This window comes from Hipposideros armiger, unplaced genomic scaffold (genome assembly GCF_001890085.2).
Source record: "Hipposideros armiger isolate ML-2016 unplaced genomic scaffold, ASM189008v1 scaffold_780, whole genome shotgun sequence".
In the NCBI taxonomy this organism is placed as follows: Eukaryota; Metazoa; Chordata; class Mammalia; order Chiroptera; family Hipposideridae; genus Hipposideros; species Hipposideros armiger.
Genome location: NW_017732130.1, coordinates 35,000 through 62,440, shown reverse-complemented (window position 1 = coordinate 62,440; position 27,441 = coordinate 35,000). Strand labels below are relative to the sequence as shown.

Here is a 27,441-nt window from a genome sequence, read left to right as displayed (position 1 = left end):
CAGTGTACTATTTGCTACTACTTGACTAAGTTCTGGAAGTGAATTCTTAGCATATACTGAAATGGTGACTTCACCCCCAGTCTGATGCCAGTCATGTCTACATGGAACAACTTTTTTCCCCTGTAATATAAGACAAACTATGGATTTACAAAGTGCCAAATAATTAACCTCTTAGAGGAATTTGACCAATCTAATTGAGAAAAAAATCACCATGTGCAACTCAGTCCTTAATGTTTTTAAAGGCAAACTTCTACAGTTACCATCAAGAAGTTTAAACAATAAAATATATATTAAAAAGAATCTTTATATTAGTAGTTTTATGATTTGATAACATGATTATTCTTTCCATTTGATTTTTTTCTTTTAGGGCCGTAGTATTAATATACAATGAAAAAGGCAACTTAAGAACTCCTACAAAACTTTATCCAATTTTAACACTTTGCAATCCACTAAGTACAGTCATAAAAACATTCTTTGAAGGCTGAAGTGAGAAAGATATTTGCTTAGTGGGAAAAACAAGACAACATCTTAACCTCATGCAAGGAAACTTCCATTTATTTTCTACAAATTGGAATCTGCTATTGTTATTGAATAATAATTTTCCTCTCACAATACATGAAAGAAAAAAGAATCTGTGGAAGTAATATTCTGATTACTATTATTGAAATAATTTTTACCTATCAGTGTTACATTGCTATATTAGTAATATTTTGAAGAAAGAGACAAATTGTGATTTGTTTTATGAAGGTTAGTTAGGTCACATCATGCAGGAAACTGTGAGGCACTACTGCTGTAAAAAGCAGTATTTATTTACATTTTGGTACAATTATACTAATTAAATTTAAATTACTTATATCACACTTACATTTGTTGTTCCTAGCTACTGGTTTAGACACTTAATACTTGATAACTGCATGCATTAAAAAATAACAAATACATTTCATCAAGAGTTATATTCATAATAAAAAACAACAGTTTATGTTTTCAAACTAAATTTTTCAAACTTTTGGACCTTGGAGAAATTACAGGGAGACTTCATTTTTTTGCTAATAAAACATCCGAAGAAGTTTTGTGGTAGATGAATTATAACTTGAGGGATATATTTATAATCTCCAACCATGTATTAAAAAGTAGAAACTATAGAATATTTAAATGTACAATGAATCCCTACAGCAATTTGAAAATTTACAATTATTTTAGAAGTTAAAAGACACACATACTGAAGAGTTCATTGCCTTGAGATTAATGCCAAATGCAGCACATACAAATAATTTATTATAAAATACAATAATATCTATCAAATACTTATTTAGCAATAAACTGCTTGCCTTCTTACAACTTAATAGGATTTTGGGGAATTATTTGCAGAATAACGAGTCTTTTTAAAAAAACTGGAAGTAGAAACTGATGCTTTCTTTTTTCTGTTGATAAAATTTCGTTGTGGCAAGCAGAGATATTCAAAACAATTCAATAAAACAAGTCTGCAATCCTCCTCTCTGGCAACTAGGTGAAGTGTTTGTGCATCTAAATTAAATGAAGCTCTAAGTGGCCAAAAGAGAATCAGGGATCTAAGTGATCAATAACATCAAATGAGTAGAAAAGTGCTTTTTATAAAACAAAAAGTGGAAACAGGCCATGGAATTCCAGAAAATATGCTCCAATTATGGTATGCTTAAGTATTTCACAAAAACCTATATGCTTACACTGAAATACACAATGGCTATTTTGATCACGCTCTGGAGCTGGCTCTTAATTTTAGTTTTTGTTTGTTTTTTAAGGCCCATCAAAACTTTATGGAGAGGAAAACTTTTTTAAACTCTGAAGACAGAATAATGTAAAATCTTTTAAAAATGACTCAGATGAATACACCGTAATGTGTTATTTTGAAAAGACTACTTACAGCATCCTTTGCAGTCCACATATGTTTGCCTGTTGTACAGCCCTCTTGGGCTAAGAATGTATTAAAATCAGAAGTTTTTCTTCTACAACAGCTCCAGTACTTCATCCTTTAAAAAATCATAGAAAATTTTCAGAAATAAAATCTCACAATCAATTAAGCCCAGATGTATTATAGTGACAAATGTTAATTAAAAAAAAAAATCAAGGGGTGACTGGTTAGCTAAGTTGGTTACAGCGTGGTGCCGATAACATCAAGGTTGCTGGTTAGATCCTCGCATGGGTCGCTGTGAGCTCCACTTTCCTTAAAAGGCTCAACTATGCCATTGTAGCATAAAAGCAATGTGTAACCAATGACCATGGCTGTTCCCCAATAAAATTAAAAAAAAAAAAAAGATAACATTTAAAAAAAAACCAAAAATTCAAATAAGTGTGCAATTTTAGTATCTTACAAGTGTGTAAGCTACCTATTAAAACTATCAGACTAATGATTTTAAAACCAAAATGCCATTTATTATAGCAATGTTGGAGCTCCTGAATGAAGAGGCTTAAAACCATCACAAAATTCTGAATCAGCTTTTTACTAATAGCTCACATTCCAGTGTACTCATGAAGCTACCAAAACGTGACATGACCAAAGATTTAAAATTCTCACATTTGAATAACCCAGGAAAGTGAGAACATGAAAACACACTGAAAAATAATGTTTACTCAGCTTGTGAAGGTCAGTCCCAAAGTAAGTGAAACCCATTATTGAGACAAATCTAACACTGGAAGACAAAAATTACAGCAAAGCTTTGGGTTTGAATCCTGAAGAACATTTCAAACAGAGGGGAAGACTTTAACACAGTACTATGTGTCTATAAACTACAAGGTAATAAAGAAGAGAGGAGGGAGGGCTGTAGAAAAGTATGGGTTTTCTTGGATGCCACAATGTTGGTGTCTTAGTGCCCCAGGGTCAAACATTCTGAATGTCCTACAATGCGCAGGACAGTTCTTCCAACAAAACACTATTCAGCCCAGAGTATCACACTGAAATATAACGGAATAAAAAGAAACATGAAGTTTGAATCAAATCACAATGGCCACTTAACTGTGATACTCTTTTAGTTTCTCATGTGTAAAAAGAAGACAAAACCCACATTTCTAGATTATAAAGATCACACAATGTAAATAAAATATCTAATTAAGCTGCATGGCAAATCATGTTTAAAGGCATATTAACTTTTCTAAGCTCCACCATAAAAAAGTTTTAGTCATGTGTAAGTTACCCTTCATGGAAAATAGGTACTCCAGAATGATATACACAGACTTCTTCTAGACTCTGTAGACCCTGATATGTCTAAAAGAGAAAAAAAATAATTAGCTTCATATCTTAATGTTGTATTTCACACACATTTGTAGTATTGGAGACTTCTAAGAATTATGAAAATGCTCACGAAATAACAAAAATTACCTAGAACATTCATAAATTCACCCCAGGCCATTCCTATAAGAAATGAAAAATGAACTTAAGTGCCAGTTCTCTATGAAAAAGGCAAAAGGAAAGTAGGCAGTAGGATGTATTAAAGATGCTTTCAGACTTTTGGGTATTAGGTCACACCCAAGCCTATTCAGGTATTTACGTTTACATTAAAACCAAGAGATTAGTAATCTCGACAGTATAGTTATAGCATGATTTATGTGCATAGTAAACTGTGGGGATTATGAATTAATATGGAAAAATCAAATAAGCAATTCTGGAAGTTCTAGAGTGATGATTTTTTATCCCTATGAAGGGTAAAATGAGCTGCAGACACACACACACACGCACACCAAAAAAACGTATACACATTTTAAGCGATGTTATCTATATATTACTTTTCGAAGTTGAATTGAATTACGATAGCAATGTGTAGTATGATGTTTGCTCAAAAGATAGCATTAATCACTCAAAAGATAGCATTAATCAAATGAATGCTAGCATCACCATGCGAAAGGCAGGACAAAAAAAATGGCAGAAACATGGTGTTGTTCAAGGAGCACAAGACCATTTTGAAGTGGTATTTGAAATTCGAGAACGTTGTACGAGGAGTGACTATGCAACAGAACCCCCAACAAGCCTAATAATTGCATGCATTTGAGATAAATCTGACATGCATGGTATGTGTGAAGAAATTGAAATAGCATGTGCAGCGATACAAGTGGACACTTGGGTCAACGTTGCTCAAGCAGCTGTTCGCCATAATCAGAAGTGTTTGGACGCTGAGGGTAACCACTTTGAGCACCTCTTGTAAAGGCAGAAGTCAAACGTGACTTGTATTCATCTTTTGTTTTCAGTATATATTGAGTATTACAATTTTAATACAGATTTTTTCCTTTCTTAAAATGTGTATACATTTTTTTGCACCCTCTGTACATATCCAGAGTTTGTCTGGAAGATCTGGGCCCCACTGCTACTGTAGGTGAAGGCTCTACAGATGAATTCACAAAAAGGTATGTTAACAAAACACAGACGCAGCCAGTAATATATTTTTCTCTCTATTTTCGTATTTACTGCAACCACCTACCAGTATAGAAAGTAAAATTCTGTATGTTTACTTTTTGTAAATCCAAAGTACTGGCTGTGTGTATCTCCTAAAGATATTCCATAAGTACATGAAACTCAATATGCTAGATTCTGAATTTATCACTGTTGCCCCCCAAATCTATCTGTCTTTCCACCTTATTTGATGGCACCACATCCACTCAAGTGTCCCAAAGCAGAATTCTATAAATCCTCTTCATCCTTTCTCCATCCATCTGTAGTCTATCACAAAACTGTCAATTTGACTTAAAAACATCTATCAATGTGGTAACCTTCCTCATGATCATTAGCAGATTTTAGGCAATGCGACTACACTACCATTCTAATTCATGGCCCTGAAGTAAGCATATTTATTAAATAGGACACACAAAGCACTGGTCACAAAGGAAAAGGTGGACAAACTGGATTTTATTAAATTTAAAGCGCCTCTGTTTATCAAAAGCCATTATTAACATAGTTAAAATGTATAGTGTTTCTTTCTGACAAGAACTTTCAGCTAAAAAATATGAAGAATTCTTAAAATCAATTAAGAAAAGCTAACAAAGGAAAAACAGGTAACAGATTTTAGACATTTCACAAAAATGGCCTATCCAAATGGCCAATAAACATACAGAAAGGAATTCAATCTCATCATCAGGAAAATGCAAATTAAAACCACAATGGGAACACTACACCCCCACCAGAATGGCAAAAATGTAAGAGACTGTTAGTATAAAATGATACCAAGGTGTAGAACAAATGAAACCAACCTCATAAACTGCTGGTAGGAGTGTACATACAATCACTTTGGAAAACTGTGGCAGTATACACATACACTGAAAACATACACACTATAATCCAGTAATTCTATTTCTAGTTATATCTCTAATAGCAATGTGTACATCTGTCCCAAAAGTCATGTCCAAAAATGTACACAGTATAGTTAATCAAAAAGATTTAAAGGACGGTAGAAAGGATAAACTGATTGGCATATTCAAACAATGGCAAATTTTAAAACAATGAAAATGAACCAACTATGTTAATAAAACATGCAACAAAGATAATGCTAACACTTTATAAGTAAAGGAAGACAGATACAAGGGTACCTGTCCTATGATTCTATTTACATTAAGTTCAAAAATAGGCAAACCAATCTACATTGATAGAAAAATGTGGTTATCTTTGGGAGAGGAAATGAGTAGGCATAAATAGGGCTCTATTTTGTGTAATAAAGTTGTATTTGGGTACTTTTAATTGTTATATTTCAGTGAAAAAGATTAAAAAATTTAATGGACTCCATAACCTAAAGGTTAGTCTAACTTTTGAGCATTATAAAAGCCTTTCAGTATCTGGCCCTTACTTATCTCTTTTAATCTCAATTTAACCCCAGCAAATTCTGTACCATTATTATCATTTATTGTTTGCTGTATACTACTGCTATCACCTCTGCTTGAGATACCCTTTTCCTTTTTGTCCATCTGCAGAACCATCATTTGTTTTTCAAAATTCATCTGGGATATCCTCTGTCTGCTCTTCTTCTACTATCCTACCACCCCAAGAATTAATCATTCCCTTTTATCTACTACTTCTACCTTATACACATGTGAATACATTTATTTCCATTGCTAAATGAACAAGATGATCTCAAACTTAACATGAGGGAAAACTACAAACCTGCTCACCCCAACCCCGTCTTCTTGATTAATGGTGTCACTGATTGCCTAGACACTGAAGCCACAAGCCCCCTTCTGTTACTTCCAGTTCTTTACTAAGTCCTGCTAATATTTCCAAATATCATTCATTCTGCATGTTATTTGCCATGTGCCAGGCACTGCTCTAAGCATTCAAATTACAGCAAAGAACAAAACAAAATCCTTTCCTTGTAAAATGTACATCAGGGAAAAGTCAGATCGAACAGATCATAAATAAAATAAATATGCAAAATAAGTAGTATGTCATAAGGTGATAAGTGATATGTAGAAAAAAGGAGAGTGGAAATGTTGGCAGGTATAACATTTAACATACAGTAGGAAAGCTCACTGACATGTATGATTACATCCCACATTTAACTTCTCAAAAACATATGCTCCAATCCCATTTCCTGGCATTCCACATCCTTTTCCAATCCTAGATGGTTTCCTTCTTCCAATTCCTATTGTATTTGACACTTAGCAGCCAAAGACATATTTTTAAAACCGCTCCTTGAAACAGATTAATAGGTTCACATTATACTTAGAATAAAGCCCAAAATCCTCATTATGGCTTATAAGGACTTCCATAATCCTGCCTACCTCTCTTATCCTCAACTTATTTATACATCCTTGACCAAGCCCCACACTGATCTTTCTCATAATTCCTCCAAAAGACAAGCTCTAAAGCCTATACAGATACTACTCCCGTATCTACTCCAAGGTTTACCTAACTCATCCACTCCATTATTCAGATTTCTGGTTTAGTGTTACCACTTCAAAAAGGACTTCCCTGACAATCTTATTTAAATAGCTTCACTCTATCTCCTTGTCTTCATAAATACCATAAATTCATATTTAATTACTATTTGTTGTTTTTCTTCCTAGAGTATCAGCTTTGCAAGAACAGAGATTCTTGCTTTAATACAGTATCCCCAGACCCCAAAACAATCCCTGGCACATACTAAGTGATTAGTAAATGCTGACTGAATGAGAATTATTTATTCCCAAGATTCTATCAGATATGATGCTCTTCAGAGACAGTCTCTTATCCATGTTCATAGCCCGAGTTCACAGCATAGTGCCCAACACATAATAGGCATGCCAATGTTTATTGAATTGAGTCAGTAAATTGCATTTTTCAAAATTAAAATGTTTACTTCCACGATTTAACACATATTTTACAACATATACCTTTGAACACCCTCCATTTTTACATGCGGTCCCAATCTTAACTTCATCACTGTCTTCTTCTGAAACAAAGAAAAAAAAATCAATTAGAAACATTAAAATACAATACGTCACTGTAGTGCCATTCTTAAAAAGGTATCTTTTCTATAAAACAAATTAAAAAAAAATTCTAAATACAAAAAAAACAACAAAACAAAACCCTGACATTTAATAATAATTTTAGGTGACTAAGTTTTCTCTGTGACCTTTCAGGTAATATATTTAAAAAGGTAATAAGAAACCAACTATTGTGATTAGGTTTTGTCTAATCCTCAAAATGATATGTGATACAATTCTATTCTGCAATATTACACAATAATATATCCATTATTAACCTTCTAAAAGAGAAGTCATGAACAGGTACTTTCCTCCCATGGTATCAAATATAGGATCAGAGGACACTGAATATATTTTATCTCATGCACAAATGAAACATTTACAATTATCAAAGAAATTTAACTCACTGTTAAAAAGTAATGAATCAAAGGAGGAAAAAAGTTTTATTAACAGGCTCTCATTATGAATATACCACATAGCCATTCTGTGGTATTATTGGCATTTAGAAAACAAAAATAAGCTCTTTACTACAATGTGCTACTTTTCCATATTTATATTCAGTAAACTATATGATACCTGTCTCCTTTAGATAATTAATTATATAGAAAAAAATTACAAAATACAAAACAAAATCTTACCTTTCTTATTTTCTTCATTACCCGATGACAGTTTAAGTTTATCAAGTGCTTGTTTTAGGGAGGCAGATACTTTTAATTCCAAGTTTGTCATTGGCTCATCGGGACTGGAGAATTTTGAAACTTTATTACCATTATTGATACACCAAAGTATTTCTTTGTACTAAAAAATAAATATACTTAACAGCCTATTTATGAAAAGAGGCCAAATGCCTTGTAAATCAACTATTCCCATTAAAAAGTATTTTACAACCAACCACTAAAATGTACTGGCATTGCTAAGCTTTAACAGAAAAGGTTCTGATATTAAAATAATAAGTCTCAAATAATGTTATTGCTAACACATGAAATTACTAATCAGTTGGGCTAATGGGAAGGAAGTAAAGACTAGGAATCCAAGTTTGTCAAGATGAATAACTCCAAGAAAGGGACTGTGATGTAATTTTATATTCCATGACTAAGCAAAATGCTGAGCATATAATAAACAGGCAATAAATATGTATGTACTAAATGAATCCATATTCCTACTGGTGGAGATAATTCACTTTGTGTGCACACTGGTACACACGTCTATAAATTCAGATACAATTGTATCACAAGGCAATTTTAGTGCAGCTGAAAAAAACAGTAATGACAGTATCCCCTAACATTTCATAATGGTTAAGTGTTGTTTATAAAATTTTTTAAGGCTAGTCAGTAAATAAGTATTAGGATATTAATAAATGCAGCAATAAAAATAGAAATCCTACATCCTTAATAAAATAAGACTACTGATGTAGGAAATATTAACAAAGTACATAAAAACCTGTATCCTCATAACCTCTACAATACCTCCAAATGAATTTAGGATAAAACACTTAGTTTTACTTCCTCTTAAGTAAAATAATAGTCCATCATTTTAAAAAAAATATTAACTCATACTGTCAATTATAGTAGACTCCACTGTAATATATAAGAATGAGCCATGCCAGAACTGTTTTTTTCTGATCATTTTTTTAATGGGCAAATCAGCCAGCAAGGCATTTGATTAAGTCTCTCATGATTATGAATAAGGTGAAGCTAGAATAAAATCATTCTAAGTAGTTCTGTTAAATGAACAAATAAACATCAGAATGTCTCTTAGGGTTCTTTCTTTGGTCTGATATTACTTAATATGCTATAAATTTATTTTAATAAGATCAAAAAAGAAAAACATAGGAAAACCGTAAGTCCATAGTGTGAATAAAACACCAACAGGGGCCATATCTGAGGCCAAAATCCATCTGTTTTTTAATTCCTGTATTTTGGTTCTAAAATACTGAAATGCAACATGAAGAAAAAATGGGTAACAGTAGTATCCAATGTGCATGTGTGGGGAGGTAAAATTAAAGTAAGAGTCTAGTTCATCAGAAGGTATGTATGAAGAGTCTGTATAATTCTGCTGCAAAATGATCAAAAGGTATTTTAAAAGTTTAACAGATATGCCATCTAAATCAAATACATTAAAAACTTGTCAGTGATATCCCTAATAGACATAAATGCAAAAATCCTTGGAAAAGAATTAGCAAACCGAATTCAGCAATACATTAAAAAGATCATACACCATGATCAGATGGGATTTATTTCTGCAATGCAAGGTTGGTTCAATACCCACAAATCAATTAATGTGATACACCACAGAAAGAAAATGAAAAATCAAAATCAAATGATTGTATCAATAGGTGCAGAAAAAGCATTTGACAAAATCCACCATCCATTTATAAAAACTCTCAGCAAAGTGGGAATACAGCAAAGTGTCCATTTTTACCACTTTTATTCAACATAGTATTGGAAGTCCTAGCCACAGCAATCAGACAAGAAATAAAAGGCTTCCAAATTGGAAAGGAGGAAGTAAAACTGTCATTACTTGCAGATGATATGATACTATATATAGAGAAGCCTAAAGATCACACTAAAGAACTTTTAGAACTGATATATAAATTTAGTAAAGTAGCAGGATACTTAATTTTCAGAAATCTGTTACATTTTTATATAGCAATAACAAACTATCAGAAAGAAAAATTAAGAAAACAATCCCATCTACCATTTCATAAAAAAAATACTTAGGAATAAATTTAAGTAAAAGACCCTGTACTTGAAAAATTATAAGACACTGAAAAGAGAAATTAAAGCAAGCATATACCATGCTCATGGATAGGAAGAATATAGATAAAATGTCCATACTACCCAAAGCAATCTATAGATTCAATGCAATCCCTGTCAAAATACCAATGACATTTTTCACAGAACGAGAACAAATAATCCTAAAATTTATATGGAAACATAGAAAACCCTAAATAGCCACAGAAATCCTGAGAAAAAAACAAAGGTGGAGGTATCATGCTCCCTGATATCAAACTATACTACAAGGCCATAATAATCAAAACAGCATGGTACTGGCATATAAACAGACACATAGATCAATGGAACAGAATAGAGAGCCCAGAAATAAATCAATGCATACATGGTCATTTAATCCATGACAAAGGAAGCAAGAATAAACACACTGGGGTAAAAACAGTCTATTCAATAAATAGTGCTGGGAAAACTGGAAAGATACATGCAGAAATGAAATGGGACCATCTTCTTACTCCATATACGAGGTCGGACAATTAAGTTTGTGAACTCATCCTAGAAAAGTGCTACATACCTCATTGCTGAATATCACTATAGTCACCTTCGAAGTATTCCCCTTGAGAAGCTATGCACCGATACCAGCGCCTAGTCCGCCCCTAAAGCAATTTTGGAACTCTTTTTCTGGAATGGCCATCAGAGCTGTCATCGTATTACTCTTGATGTCATGAATGTCATCCAGATGTCTTCCTTTCAATATTTCCTTTATTTTCAGTAAAAAAAGAAGTCTTTGGGGGCCAGATCATGTGAGTAGAGAGGGTGTTCCAATACAGTTATGTACTTGTTTACCGGCTAAACACTCCCTCAGAGACAGTGCCGTGTGAGCTGATGCACTGTCATGATGCAAGAGCCATGAATTGTTGGTGAAAAGTTCAAATCGTCCAACTTTTTTACACAGCGTTTTCAGTACTTCCGAATAGTTAACCTGGTTGTCCAGTTGATACAAATTCATAATGAACAATCCCTCTGATATCAAAAAAGGTTATCAACATTGGTTGCAACAAGTTCGTGAACTTAATTGTCAGACCTTGTAAAAGAATAAACTCTAAATGGGTTAAAGGCTTAAATGTAAGACCCCAAACCATAACACTCCTAGAAGAAAACATAGGCAGTAAACTCTCAGACATTACCCTTAGTAATATTTTTACTGATATATCCCCTCGGGCTATGCAAACAAAAGAAAAAATAAACAAATGGGACTATATTAAACTAAAAAGTTTTTGCACATTCAAGGAAACTATCAAAAGAAACCAAACAAAATGAAAAGACATCCTACTGAATGGAAGAAAATATTCACCAATGATACTTCTGAAAAGGGGTTAATATTCCAAATTTATAAAAAATACAACACCAAAAAACCAAACAATCGAATTAACGAATGGGCAGAAGACCTGAACAGACATTTCTCCAAAGAGAACATACAAATGGCCAATAGACATATAAAAAGCTGCTCAACGTCACTAATAATCAGAGAAATGCAAATAAAAAGTGAGATATCACATCACACTTGTCAGAATGGCCATGAGCAATAAATCAACAAACAGGAAGTGTTGGCAATGATGTACAGAAAAGGGAACCCTAGTACATTGTTGGTGGGATAGCAAATTGGTGCAGCCACTATGGAAAAACAGTAAGGAGGTTCCTCAAAATATTAAAAGTAGGACTACCTTATGACTCAGTAATTCCACTGCTGGGTATTTATCCAAAGAAACCCAAAACACTAATTCAAAAAGGTATGTGCAGCTCTATGTTCACTGAAGTACTATTTACAATAGCCAAGATATGGAAACAATCAAAATGCCCATCAACAGACGATTGGATAAAGAAGATGAGGTACATATGAGGTGATCAAAGGATACACTGAATGTTAAATACAAAACATTTATTATGGTAAGACACATTGCCATTAATCCCCCCTCAAAATACTCCCCCTCACTTTGAACATACTTATCCCATCATTCTTGCCACATTCTGAAGCAGTTCTGGAAGTCCTCTTTCATGAGTGTCTTTACTTCATTCTCCATCATGACAACGCTCCATGTCACACAGTGCTCTGGTTCGGCAATTTCTGTCAAATAAAAACATTACGGTGTGTCCTCATCTTCCTGATTCACTGGATCTGGCACCGTGCGACTTCTGGCTCTTCCCCAAAGTCAAAATGAACATGAAAGATAAACATTTTGAATCGATTCAGGACATTAAGGCAGCCATGACAGCACAACTAAAGACACTCATGAAAGAGGACTTCCAAGACTACTTTGAACGTGGCAAGAATGATGGGTAAGTGCATTCAAAGCAAGGGGTAATATTTTGAGGGGGATTAATGGCGATGTGTCTTTTACTGCAATGATTTTTTTTTTTTAAACATTCACCGTATTGTTTGATCACACCTTGTGGTTACAATGGATTATTACTCCGCCATAAAAAGGAATGAAATCTTACCATTTGCAACAACATGGATGGACCTAGAGGGTATTATGCTAAGTGAAATAAGTCAGGCTGAGGAAAACAAACACCCCATGATCTCACTTGTATGCAGAAACTAAATGACAAAATAAACAAAACAGAAAGACTCATATATACAGAGAACAAATTGATGGTTACTATATGGTTGGGGGAATGAGTCAGAAAGGTGAAGGGTTTAAGAAGTAAAAATTGGTACTAATAAAATAGTCACAAGTATGTAAATTGCAGTATGGAGAATATAGTCAATATTGTAAAAACTATGTATAATATCAGGTGGGTACTAGATGTATTGGGAGGATCACTTCATAAATTATATAAATGTCTCATCACTATGCTGTACACATGAAACTAATATAAAATAATATTGAAGGTCAAGTATAACTGAATAAAAAAGACACGGGGATGTAAAGTATAACAGGGAATATTTCAATAATATTGTAATAACTATGTACAGTGTCAGGTAATAGACTCTTGGGGTTATCACTCTGTGAGATATATAAATGTATAATCACTTTGTGTTGTACACCTGAAACTAATATAATATTGTATGTCAACGGTAATTAAAAAATAAATTTTGAAAAATTAAAACAAAAAGAATTCTCAGTGATAATGAGATTAACAGTTTTCAGGCATCTGAAAAGTAAAAGATGAAGTAGGCTTGTTATAAGTGGCAAAATATGGACAAATAAAAATGAGAAAGAATTTGGCTCCATACATATGAAACTTATACACTGATTTAATAATATAATGGGCTACTTTGAAATAAAAGTAAATCCTTCACTAGTTATTTGAAAGGAAATTAAATATTCTTCTGTTACAAATGTCCTAGGAGATATTCAAGAAACAATAAAAAAATGGAAAGAAAAGGGGACCTCTGTTCTTTTTCAACTCAAACTCATTCCCTGACAAAGACAATTCCTTTATAGAATTTTATTATGCCAAAGTGGAGAAGATACAAGCCCAGGCACAAGAAGGATGCATGGCTTCCCTAGCCTGCCATAATTATGATGGTACAGTGAGCAAGTCTGCAATGAAGTTTACTGTGTACATGTCCTCAAGCTGAGGGGGGAATTAAAAAAAAAGGTATATCTAAAGGAAAATCAAATGGTTCAAAAGTTGGTGACTACATACAGCTACAAACCATATTGTACAAAATCATAATAGGAAATTCCAGAAATAACGCAATTATTCAAGTGTGACAACAATATGCAACTGTAAAAAATGTACCTTGGCCTCTTTATTGCTTCTATTGGTTTAGGGGCTTGAATGATGTGCTCCTGAAATTTGGGTTTCAATTCAGATAGTTCTTTCTTCTCAGTAGTCTTGACTTCAGGTTTGACTGGCTCAGGTGGCTTTTCACTATTATGTCTACCTTTTGTACAGCCCTGTTAGTAAAAGGTATTCATTATGAGTTATCCTATCATCTATTTCACATTCCATGAAAGTAATACTAGTTTTCAATTCTTTTTTAATAAAACCTATTGTATGTTTTCTCCACTTTTAACATATTAACTTGCTTTGAGAAACTAAAAATAGGACTCCAAATTTGGTTTTTTTTGTAAATGAGTTATTACATTTGAATAATACATTTTTTAGAAATAAAGAACCTTTGTAACACTTCATAAACATCTACTTAACTATTACATGTATGCATAAACTTGTTTATAGGTAACAAATGCTACCTTACAAAGAGAATTCTACAAATTATTTATAAAAAAGGGCCACAATTTGATCCCTAGTTCTGCTACTTACTAGCTACATACCTGAAGGAAGGTAATTAGTCTTTTAAAATTCAGTTTCCTCATCAGTAAATGGAGATAATGTCACTTAAGATATTTTCTGAGAGGATTAAAACAACAGAATACTTAGCACATCTGGCAGGTGGCAAACATTCAATAAATGCTAGCTACTTTTTCCATATCCCTTTCAGTAATACATACATTTTAACATCTCTGAAATCATAAGATCAATGGCATGTTATTTAATCAACAGCTTTAGTTTTCTTTCTTAAGGGTATACAAAAGAATGATGTACTTTGATGGTATCTTAGATTTGATAAAAATTTATTGTACCTAACTGAATATGCATTAAATTGTTGCCTACTGCCTTCCTTCTTCTTGATGTTCTTTTAGGACTTCTAACATTAAGTACAAACCAAAATTGACAAGTGGGTACTATCTTGAAACTTCAGTCTCTAAAACAGATAAATTCCTATTGCAAACACTGTAGAAGGAAGAGCTACATTTTAAAAGAAAGTTATTATCTACAAATTAATGGGGACTAGTCAACAGATGTCCAAAATTAAACTCCTTAAATCCAGAGCTTCCCAGCATATGTAGCTTTCAGGAGATAATCTAGAAAAAAAAATTTATACTTACTACAATGCTTAAAAAATCAGAAAAATCAGTTGTTCTCCTCTTACAGCAAGACCAACCCTGTGAAACATTAGAGAACAAAAACTGAAAACTGTATTGCATGAGAATCACAACCCAGTCAAATACTCGCACTTATCTCTTATCTCGTTGAATCCGCAAGTGATTTGCATATATATGTATTTCAGTTTTGAAGTGTTGTAAATGATTCATCTAATCAAGTGAAATGACTTCTAGTCTCTGATTTAAAAAAACAACAAAAAACTAATTAACCAATGTTAGAAGTGATGTGTGCTGTGAACTATCATAGAAAGGAAGCACCCTGAAAACAGGGAAACAGAAAATAGCTTTTGTTACTAAAAATAGTAGTTGATTTTTATAGAACATTTTGTAGTTTCTAAAAACATATATTTTAAAGGATCTGGGGAGTAAGTGAAGTGCTTTACTTTAAAAATCCACTAAGTCAGAGAGAATTTTAATTCAGTTTCTAAACAAACTCATTGTAGCTGTTCCCCAACAATAAGCTTTCTACCTATTTTCAAACACAGGTTAACATAGCAGCCTAAGCATTGTTAGATCTTTGAAAGCTAAATGATCTTTCAGTGAGAAGCATAAAAATATAGAAATTGTAATGCAGTATGTAATTACTGAGCAAAATAAAAGCTGGCTTACCAAAAATAGCTTTAAGTTGTCACCTATAATTCCACTGTAGTACAGAAAATAAGTAAAAAGGCGGCAGCCTCAAGAGCTGAGATGGCTCAAATACAGACTAAAGGCCAGCTTTGCACATATCCACTTGGGCCTCACTGTTTTTCTCAATATACTGCTTGAAGAATTTGACAATGGTTTTTTCACAATATGTACTTACAGGTTTTCTTTTTGTTGTTCTGTTTTTTTAAAGAAAATGTTAAATATGCTATAATTCAAATTTTTCTTTATTTTGAAATATAATTCTCTTTTACTCCGAATTGAGATATAGATAAAAACTTACAACCTTAAATATAGGGTTTAATTAGCATTGATAATATAGCCATTAGACAAGTCATTCTATACAAGAAAAGGCTTTATTGTCTTAATCATATACGAAGAATTGCATCAGGTATTCTAGGGATACTGGGATACATACATGATACAGACTAGTTATTCTCAAATGCCAATCTGGGGGTCAATGGTAGTTCTCAGCAAAATGAGAAAAGGATAAATTTAAGTATGTGAGTATAAGACTATCTTTTCTTAAGGATTGTTCTTTTCTCTAAACATGCCTCTTTCAATTTGAATATTACAATGTTCTTTCGTTAATGCAATGTTTAGCTTCTTGATTAAATAGAAAATTGGCAACAGTAGATGCTATGCTAATTAAAATTTTGCCTGAAATTTACAGGACTGTGAAATCTAACAGTCTTACAAAGTCTAGGTCTTCAAGAAATATTTATGGAGATAATAATAAACAGTAGAATGAGAGAAGAGAAAAAAAAATACTTCCAAGTAAAATCACCAAGATTAATTTGAGTGATTAACAGTTGTGTAGTAAAAAAAACAGCGATAGGCTGAATGGCTAGAAAGTTAGTGGTATCATTATAAGCAGCAGCAAAGTTGAAAGGCAGGCTATTTTTGGCATAAGAGTTCACTCTAGAGACTGGTTTGTGTTTGCCACTGACACACATAAATGGAAATATGCTGTGGAGGCCACTGGCATTATAAGTGACATTTAAGGCTAGGAATGAATGAACTAACAAACGAGAGAAAAACAGGAAGCCAAAGCCTGAGAAGTGAATATAACTATGGTTAGGAGATAGGAGAAAAACATTACAGGAAAAAAAAAAAAAGAAAAACGTACAATAAAAATAAACATAGAGTAAATGGCAGTCCAGGAAAGGTAAAATGCCCCCAACTGTGCAAAAATAAATATTCCCACAGAACCATAGTTTCCATCCCCATACATTTCTAAAAATGGCTAAAAAGATGTAAGCAAGAATTAGGTTTCAACTTGCCCTATAGAATGTTTGTTGCGTTTTCCTCACTTAGAACTAAACAGGTTAAAATAAACGTATCTGCTTGTACGTTTTTGTTTACACTTGGCTACCTAACAGTTAAATGTCAAAAAGGTCCAACTAGTCTCTGAAAGGTATAATTAGAAATTCAAACGGGCTCGGTAATATTTAAACATTTAAGATTGTTTATGTGCCTAAGAACAAGTAGTGGCACTCAAAACCATAGCAGAGCCATGCTGCGACATTTTCTTTTGAGATACACAGTGAAAAATGTACCATGTTATCATAAATTTTAAAAGATCACTAAAAGCACCATGAAAAACCTGGTCAAACAACATTCTATTATTTCTCTAATTCTCCAAAACATCAAGGAAGTACAGGTGGCATTTCTTTGGTAAACTTACATGTCTGTCCTGAGGCTGGCACCCTTGGGTTTATAACCATCTTTCCTAAAATTCAGAGCTGCTTCTCTTATTATACAGCAGCTGTCTGACACACTAAGCGATTAAGACTCAATACAACTATTTTTATTTCTCCTCAAAATTAGGACAGTGAAGAAACAAGGGGTATAAAAGTGAGAATTGGGGTAGAAATAACAATTTTATTACTGGAACACCTTCAGAGCACCATCTGCTGTTTCTTTGCCTTTAGTGGAGCACTTGCTTAAATCACCCCAAAATGGTCATTAAGAAAGCAGAGTCACAAACTGAGAAAATAAAGATTTAGTATTATACCTCTAAATTTACTATACAAATATGAAGAGACTAAAATGTATCAAGTTCCTACCTTTAATGCATCATGAAAAACTGGAACACCTGGGTGGTATGTGCAAGCATCTGTCAAAAACAGAGAAAACCACTTTATAATAAAAAAGTATTATTTCCTTCAGGTGGTAACATTTAATCTTTTCCCCCAATTCAGGTAATACTTTTCTTTTCCTTAGATATTCACTATTGCTTAAGTTTGACGCATGGCACACGTGCTTAATATAACATTGTATTAAAACAGTAATAGTTAAAATTCTAATTCAATAATATTGTATGTCAACTATAATTATATATACATATAGTCACGGGATGTGGAGTAGAGTGTGGGAATGGAGTCAATGGAATTGTAATAGGTAAGTATGATATCAGGGGTGGGAGGGAATGGGATGGGGGGAGGTGGACTGTCACTTTGTGAGGGGTGAAAAGAATAACTATTACATGTTTTGTACACCTGAAACTAATAATAAAAAAAGATAAAAATAAAAAAATAAATTCCAATTCAAGAGTATGACAGCTATAGATAAAAATAATACAGAATAGTATTTCAAGTATAACAAATTACATTCTGTATTCCACTAATCTTTATAGTAAAATTTGTTTAGTACCAAACTCAAGCTCCAATTTGTGGCTATCATCTTTCAATTCTGTTTTTACAAAAATACTATCAAATTTAAGTGTTTTTATATGCACTGATCCATAATGTTACCCAAGAGACTCACTAAAAAGATATTTTGGAAGATCAGGTTCAAAATTTTAAAAACTAATGTTAATATCTAATTGTTAATTTAAGTTTCCTAGACAGGTGTCAATTCCTCGATACAAACTTCATTAAAAAGAAATTTAAGTTCAACAGTCTATTTTAAATGACTGTTATTCTCTATTTCCTTATACTCATTATATCATCAGTTTTTACTAAACTCTCTTATGAAAATGGGCTTATTACAGTTTGCAGCATAGAGTATTATGTTAAAAAAAATACCCAATAATAGATACACTCCCTGAGGGAACCATGAACTTAGAAAAAAACAAGTCAGCTCCACACCTGCACAATTTTCTTATAAGGCTACTCTGTTCAACCTTCATGTCTACTTAGCTTTCAATTGTCTACAACCTCTGATTCCTGGTGTTGCTTTAAAATGATGAATTCCTGGTACCTAAGGAAATCTCCCTACCCCTGTATTAATGGCCAATATGGTTTCCTTAGTTAGTAACCAGGTGTTGCATTACATACATAATATGCTAGCGAATGGCAAGTGTCAAGTATTTTCATGGTACAGTAAGTAAACCCATGGTTAGAAAGAAGCAATCAATTAAGGGCAGTAATGGAATTACGGGCTGACAAAAGTAGAAACGAATATGCAGAGGGCTAAGAAGTTGAGCGGGGAACCAAAGCAGAGAGCAGAGGATTTATAAATATCAAATGTATATATAGTCAGGGGCATAAAGTGCATAATGTGTAACACAGTCAGAGGCACAATAATAACAGTCAGTTTTGGCAGAATGGCAGCAGCACTGAGTCAGGTCATAACCATACAACTATTAGGTTGTTGGAAAAGTCATGACGTATTTTTTCTATGTTTTTCGTTGTAAAAATGTGTCATGACTTTTCCGACAACCCAATAGTATGAACAACATCAGAAATCCACTGCTTTCAAGGGTAAATAACAAGCAGATGGATATTTTCCTCTCAAGTCTTTATAAAGTTTACCAGTTTAGCTCAAAGTAATATGTTATGGGTAAGAATCTACAACACTGTAGTGTTAAGAGCCAAGGGCTTTTAACACTGGGTCTGACCCTGGCTTAAATTTTGCCTCTGCCTTTTGGTAGCTTTTTCAGTTTCCTCATATACTATTGGGTTGTCAGAAAAGTCATGACATATTTTGTCTATGTTTTTCAAAGTTCATTTATTTATATAAATAACAAAGATCAATCAATGACATATTGACCGTTTTGTTCGATAACCTTTTGCCACCTTTCAGTGAGCTTCATAGTTCCTCGTTCTTAGAAGGACCTGTCTTTATTTGCGAAAAACTGAACAAGGTGATGATTTACAGCCTCATCTGAATTGAACATTATACCACGCAAGGAGTTTTGAAGAGAGTGAAACAAGTGCAAGTCTGACGGCGCAAGGTCAGGTGAGTATGGTGGGTGTGGCAACATATCCCATCCAAGTTCCAATAATTTTTGAAGGGTGATCAAACTTGTGTGTGGTCTCGCGTTGTCACAATGGAACACAATTCTTTTACAATTAACACGCTCTGGACATTTCTGGAGGATGGATTTATTCAAACTGTCCAATTGCCAACAGTACACATTCGAATTGATTGTTTGGTCCCTTGGTAGGGGCTCGAAAACACGACATCTTTAAAATACCACCACACTGAGAGCATAACCTTCCTCTGATGAATGTCTGCTTTTGATGTCGTTTAAGGTGAATCATCATTTTGGGACCAAGAACATTTGTGCAGCACATTGTTGTAAACAATCCACTTCTCATCACCAGTTATCAGTCACTTCAAAAAAGGATCGTTTTTCTCACGTTTAATGAGCATATTGCAGATGTTTATACGCGCCATCCAATGAACTTCTTTGTGTTCATGCAGAACCCAAATATAGAGCTTGCTTACGTATCTCAGCTTAAGATGATCATGAACACTTGAATTATGGATGCTCAATGTTTCTGCAATCTCTCGTGTCATGTAACGTGGGTTTGACTCGATCAATGTCTTTATTTTGTCATCATCAACCTCGGTGGGCCTCCATGACCAAGGAGCATCGCTGAGATCAAAATCACCAGCACGGAATTTCGTGAACCATCGTTGGCACTGACATTCTTGTAAAGCATTGTCACCATAAACTTTATGCAACTTTTCACAAGCCTGATGTGCATTCTTCCCTTTATGGAAGTAAAAGAGTAAAATACGGCAAGAATGCAATTTGGTCTTCCATCTTCAACTTGTTGTAAAATCTCCAAAACTCAACCAAATCGCTCAATTTTTTTTTTTTTAGAATGAAGCTAGAGTTGTCAGCTGTCAAATGACATAGCAATAACATAGATGCAAATGACTCTAGTACTTCCAAAAATGAACTAGTGCCATCTGTTACAAACATGCATTATGACTTTTCCAACAACCCAGTAGATATAAAATGCTATTTGTGAAGTGGTGCTTTTTCCAGAGTAACTGTTTAACATATACAAGTTCCCAATCATATTTCCTTTAAACACTCATTTAGCTGTGTTTCAAACTAAAATATCTTACCAGCTTAGAAGGGAGTCTTGTTATTTTAGTCAATACATAAGGTCAATCCTCTCCCATTGTATAAAACTTTCTCTTAAACAAGTCCACAGTCTGCCATTAACTCTTGTCTTCTACTCCCTATCCCCATTTGCTTACCTTTCCATTTAGTCAACCAACTTACTTGGAGTATTTATTCTAAGTCTGTAAAACAACCTCCATTTGCTAAAGCAAATAAAATTTCAGCAACCTTACTGGCGCTCCTAGCTGAATTTGATACTGGTGATCACGCACAATCCTTGAGACTATCTCCTCCTCTGACTGTCCTGTCCCATCCCTGTCCTAGGTACTGCGGCATTTCACACACACACACACAGCTGACTTCCAAAAAACGGCTTTATCTCCTCTTAATTTTACAGTGGTATTTGGCACCCTATAAATAAACATACTAGAAAGCCCCTACAAGAAAGCATCAACCTTTCCCCTTTATTATTAAAGTAGAATATGTACAGGCACTAAGGCAACTTACTTTTTACAAAGACTACCAATAAGCAGCAAAGGGCTTTAAAATCCTGCATTCCTCGATTATATTCACTGAAGTCTACTTTCCCACTGAATAACTTTATATTAATATGAAATTGTCAGTGACAGTAACTTGAGTATTGTACAAAGATTGGATTTATCATTTCCTCAGAATCCTGCCAAGGGTCTTATCATTTTAAATGTCACCAATTCACCTGGGCACCAAGTTAAATATTTCAGACATCTCAGAGGCGAAAAGGATTGTAAAAGGCATCGAATTTAATCTCTTTCACAATGAAGAACAATGCTGCCACCATGTTGAACGTGGCTTCTCTAATAACGCATGCTTCATAGGGCTGTGCAGGTTAAAATGAAATAATGTAAGAAAGTGACAGACTGGCACATAGAAATCACATAATAAATGCCAGTTAAATTTGAGAGTGTCGACCCAGCCCACACTATTCAAAGGACGAACTCACTTCTTTATGCCACTCACCCGTCAAAATCGAAGTTCATTGGTCGTTTCCTATTTTTCACCAGGTCTAGTCACTGTCACTTGACATCCTAACTCTACAGCTTGGTCCTGTGCAGGTAATTCACAGTTACCCTGAAGATGGCATGGCATGACAAGGCAGCCATCACAAAAATGCCCATCACCGATACGGCTGCTAAGTAAAGGGTAACGAATGTGCCGCCCACTGGGACGGGTGTACCAAAACTAAACAGCGTAAAGATATAGGGCCATTTTCCTAACCAAGCACACTTTAAACAAAAAAAATTAAGTTTGTAACCGTGGGTCTGTAACTGAACACGCCGAGAGTCGGCTTTCAGACAAACTTCTAAATACAACGAGGCCGAAGTTCAAGGCGGGGGTAACCCGGCCGCTGCCCAACTCGCCCATCTGTCGGTCCGTCCGTCTGCCTGTCCCTCACACAGCACAGCAACCTCCACGCCGAGACCGGTGGCGCCCGGTTGCCTCTGGCTTCCCCCAAACAACGGGGCGGCGAATCGGAGGGAGCGGACGGCTGGGAGGCACGTGCGGCCACGGCGAGCGGGCCCGTGGGTTCCGGCGGCGCAGAGACGCCGCCACCGGCGCCGGCCCACGACCCCGCGCACCACGGACGCGGCTGGCGGCTCCCGGGGCGGCCCGGGAGGGACCCTGACCGGGGGCGGCGTGGCGGCGGCTCGCGGGAGGACCCCGGGACACCGTCTGGCCCAAGGGCGTCCCCCGATAGGAGGTGGAGAGGGGACCGAGGGCTGGCGGCGCTTTTCTCTTACCGTCGGAGTTGGTCTCGGGATCGAAGCGCTGGGCGCAGCCCCGGTTGTAGCACAGCAGGGCCATTTCTCCCCGCGCTGTTACCACTCGGGCCCAAACACCGGGAACCGCAAGAGAGTGCGTTGCAACCACCGGTCTGAAGGCTGGGGCGGCTGCCGGCTTCCGGAAACGGTCGGTTTCGCTTCAGGAACCTTCGCGAATTTTCCGGTCGCGCAGGCGCAGAGGCGACGGGGAGAGGCGGGGGGCGAGGCTGGAGGCAGGGCCCGTGGGTCGGACGCCCGCGGCTGGCGGCTGGCGGCTGGCGGCAGGGGCCGGGGGTGGAGCCCGGCTATTCGTGGAAGAGTGACGTTCAAGGCAGAAAGTGAAGGTATCCGAAGGAGGGGCGTGCTGTGCCGATTCCTTCGCTCCTTATTGGCTGTGGGTCTCTCGCGAAGCAAGATGCTGCCCTCTCGGCCCCGCATCCCAGCGTCCGTCTTACTTTTGAGGCTAATTACGCAGCCTTGGCAATGTGTGCCCCCTTGCTGCTTGAGAGTTAAGTGCAGAATCATACAGTTTTTCCGCATCCTCTGCGTACAACGTGGTTGCCGAGTAAATGATGAGAGGAATGCTGGACGTCTCTCCCTGTGCGAGTTTGTCTCCACTCTCCTGATTCTGAAGCTCTGAAGAAATGCAGGCGTTGGGAGCAATTTTAATAACTAATTGAGGTCAAGTCACTGAAAATACAAAGCACTTAGATGTCAGAATATCAAAGAAAAGTATTGAGAAAAAAAGTATTAATCAAATACAGTGCTAGAAATGGTCGGTATTGCTCTAAGACCTTGGGGTAATTGTTGCTATTTCATATTAGCCTCCATTTAATTCTCTAACCCTGGAACCTTTAGTAAGATTTCATCAAATGCATTGTGAAAAGTAAAATAATATACTCACAGGCACACACAAATAACGCTAGCTCCAACTTGTATACTTCCCAAAGTTGGGGCATTTGAAATAAAGCCATAAAGAAAAGAACTTATTATCATAAATGTCAGGTTACTTTTAGGGAGGTGGGGGGAAGGGGGATGTTTCTGAGGTACTGGCATAGTTCATTTCTTTACATGGTGGATGCTCACTTTGAAATGATTCATAAAGCAATGCGTTTATTTCATGTACCTTTCTGTCTTATTATTCCCATATCATAGGAATATGAAGACTAGACATTTAAGTAGTTGACATTTCCAGTGGTAATGTAGCTTTTAGATATAGCATATTTTTTCATATAAAAGATTAATAGAATAATCAAATTAGATGCAGATGGCAGTAGATTGATTGACTAGATGGTTGACTAGACAAATACTTGAAACTCTAGCTTATTTGCAGGGAAGAGCCTTTGGAAGCTGGATGGAAGTAGGTAAACAACCAGTAAATGTACCATCGTCCACCCATTGTCCCAAGCCAGAGACATGGCATAGCCAGCAATGAGCAGTCACCGTGCATCTTCTTTCCTGATCAACTGTGAGTCTTGAATCCCATATTATAGTTATAGACTTGACGTGGCCACCTATCTACAGCAGGAAGTCCAGTCCCAGGGCTTTAAAAGTAACCTTAATTATTTTGATTAGTCATGTCATATTGAACATATACATTTACTGCCATTTTTTTTCAGATTCCACTAAAATTGTGGTGAAGGGAATATATACTTGGGATGCCAAAAAATGTATACACATGACTTATATTCATCTTTTGTTATTGGTTTATATTGAGTATTACAATTCTAATACAGTTTTTTCCTTTTTAAAAATGTGTATACATTGTTTTGGCACCCTCTGTATATATCCCCATAAGAACAAAAAAAATTTGATTAGGGTACTACAATAGACAGATTATATCAGCAAGTTTAGTTTTGTTTAATTTTGTCTTTATTTTGCTATTTAGGAATGTTTGTGTTTTTGTTCAAGTGGTTTCCTATATACTAATACTTTTACATAATTACCCCTTTCTTTTTCTTACTTAGGCTTTCCTATTCATTTTGTCAGATATAACTCACTTTGACTTTTAGTTGTTTCCTATAACGTAGTCAATGATAAACTCATTTTCTTTCTTCCTTCCATCTCCTCTCATTTTACTTGTTTTTTTTTACTTTGTCAGAGAATGTAGCATTTATGTACTAGCCTTCCACACTGATGCTGCCCTTCATTATCTATTTATTACTTAAATATACTTATTATATACATAATATGTTAAAATAGAAATATGTATTCATCGAATTTATGTATGTATTTGTTTGTTTATTTATAATATATACATTAAAAATATATTCATTGCTTACCACTAGTCATTTGGCTGAAGTTTCCTCAGTGATTCTTGTGGCCAGATGAAGTTTGTCTTCTAGTAGAATTATCAGGAATAGCTTATGAAAACAATATTTCCTGAGTTTTTACATGTTTAAAAGAGCTTTTCTGTAGACTTGAAACTTGGCTTGAGGGGATAGAAAATCCAAGGTTGATATTTGTTTTCTAAATAGTTTTAAAAATAGTTTCACTAATCTGATTTCTGTGTTGCTTTTTGTAAAGGTTGGATATCTGACATTATGGTGAATGCTACTGTATTCAATGAAAAAGTTCTACATTGAAAGTAAATTTATATTTATTTTAACAATATGGATACCAATTTTGCTGGAGCACATCATGACACAACAATATTCTTACCAAATTAAGAAACTTATGAAGCAAAAATGTACTTGGGATTAGTGGTGGTGAATGGATAATTTTATTTACTTAACCTGTAATGGTGTACTAATCAGAATTTACAAATATTCTTTGTATCGTATAACTGAACTGAATTTTTGGGGTTGAGGGACAAAGCCTATATTGAATCAAAAACAAAACTAGAAAAAAAAAAGGAAAACCTCATCATGGCAGTACCTATTTTTCTTTTTGCTTCCCTGCATCAATCAAACTTTTAGAAATGCCCTGGACTTATTTCACTACTCTGTAAATCAATATAAATGTTCTTCAGCAGTACTGCATATTTTCTAAATGATTCTCCCCAAATTTGGCTACTTCTTTTTTTTTCCCAAATAAGCTGAACATCTTTAATCAAAATAGTTCATAAATTTGGATTGCCAAAAACCCTTCAGCTCTGAAGTCCTTAGTGAATTGCAGTTTTTCTCTTCCTTTTTTTTTTTTAAAGCTGAGCCATCCTGACACCTGTTGGCAGCTCAGCGGCTGCTCAGCTTGGGCTGGGACTCGAACCGCTGTTGCTCAGAGCTCGCACTCATGAGCGAGCTCTTAACCAACTGAGCCACTCGGCTGGCCCTGAATTGCAATTTTTAAAAACAGATTGCAAACAAGAATACATTGAGACTTAACCCTACAAAGCAAGGAAAGGAAGAAAAACCATAAATAAATGACTAGAAATGATAATTTTGTATATTAAAAAATACATTTATGTTTATACTCTTTAACACACACACACACACACACACACACACACACACAGAGTTATTTGACGAGTACACCAACATTGGTAATGCTACCTATATTTGAATTTCCACTATAGGTAGCAATCCTGATGGATACAATTTATTAAATTCTCATATCAAAATTGTAAAGTACATTTTCTTAGAATAAATTCTCATTTATGTTTTTACTTTTTAAAATTTCCATTTAAGGTGTTGACCTTATTAATTTTAATAGCATCACAAAACAGAAGGTATCATTCACTTTTTGTGCCCCACCGCACATACTCCTTGCTCACCATTTAACTTCAGTCATTGTAGATGAACCTGAAAACACCTCATTTCATGTGCATCACATACCTTTCACTGCTGTATAGTCCCAGGCTTCCTGGTGCCAATGTATAAAATGCCCAATGGAGTCCAAGCGAGCCATTCAGATGCTTACCACACCTGGAAGAAGTGGGTGGAGTAAACATTTACTGGTGCCACTCTTGACCAATTTCCAGATGGGGACTGGTGGATAAATGCTCCCGATTCTGTCTCAGGTGAACAATTCTGAGGTGTTGTCTACAAGGCTTCTTAGAGGAATTGAGCCCCAGCTACTTAACACAGTAACAATACTGCTCATTAATATATCCTAGGATTCAATTTTCTCCCTTCCCTTCTCTTCCCAGTTTCCCTGTCTTCTTTGGAATAATTTCCTAAAATAAACTATCTATTTACAAGCTTTTGTCTCCCACTCTGCTTTTGGAGAGGACCCAGGCTGAAACAAATTGAAATATTTTGAAATATGTGTATTCTTACTGAATATCTTTTTTTAAAAAAAACAGCTTCAAAAACTGAAATTCATCATATCTCAGAATTTTATGGACTGAATGCTCTATTAATAGTAGAAGGGGAGATAACATTAAGGCTGAAAGTTTGAAGCTGCTAGATCAGGAAGAATGATTTCCTTGTGCAATAATCGCTGGTACTTCCTTAAAATTATATTTATGTTAGTGTCTAAAATGCCAGCTTTTCTAAATTCTTTTCATTAAGCTTGGCTCTTTAGATGGTAGTACATATGAGTGCTAAAATGACTTGCTTCATACAGACTTGAATAAACTAACCAAAATTTGAAAATGTGTTGTGTACTCATTTATTTGTAGCCTTTCTTTTTATAATCTTATACAG

General features: G+C 35.1%; 1 protein-coding gene across 1 annotated transcript in view; it reads right to left on the bottom strand.

Annotated features, from left to right (window-relative positions):
* The window catches only part of CHORDC1 (cysteine and histidine rich domain containing 1), a 26,538-nt gene extending 3,536 nt beyond the window's left edge, over positions 1-23,002 (bottom strand). The window contains exons 1-9 of the mRNA XM_019628297.1: positions 22,835-23,002; positions 17,818-17,867; positions 15,047-15,103; positions 13,896-14,053; positions 8,055-8,158; positions 7,324-7,382; positions 3,168-3,238; positions 1,901-2,006; positions 1-120 (exon numbers count right to left, since the gene is read on the bottom strand). Of these exons, the coding sequence (XP_019483842.1) occupies positions 1-120; positions 1,901-2,006; positions 3,168-3,238; positions 7,324-7,382; positions 8,055-8,158; positions 13,896-14,053; positions 15,047-15,103; positions 17,818-17,867; positions 22,835-22,898 (789 nt within the window). The 5' untranslated portion in view covers positions 22,899-23,002. The remainder of the gene's footprint in view (positions 121-1,900; positions 2,007-3,167; positions 3,239-7,323; positions 7,383-8,054; positions 8,159-13,895; positions 14,054-15,046; positions 15,104-17,817; positions 17,868-22,834) is intronic.
* Positions 23,003-27,441: the final 4,439 nt, after the last annotated feature.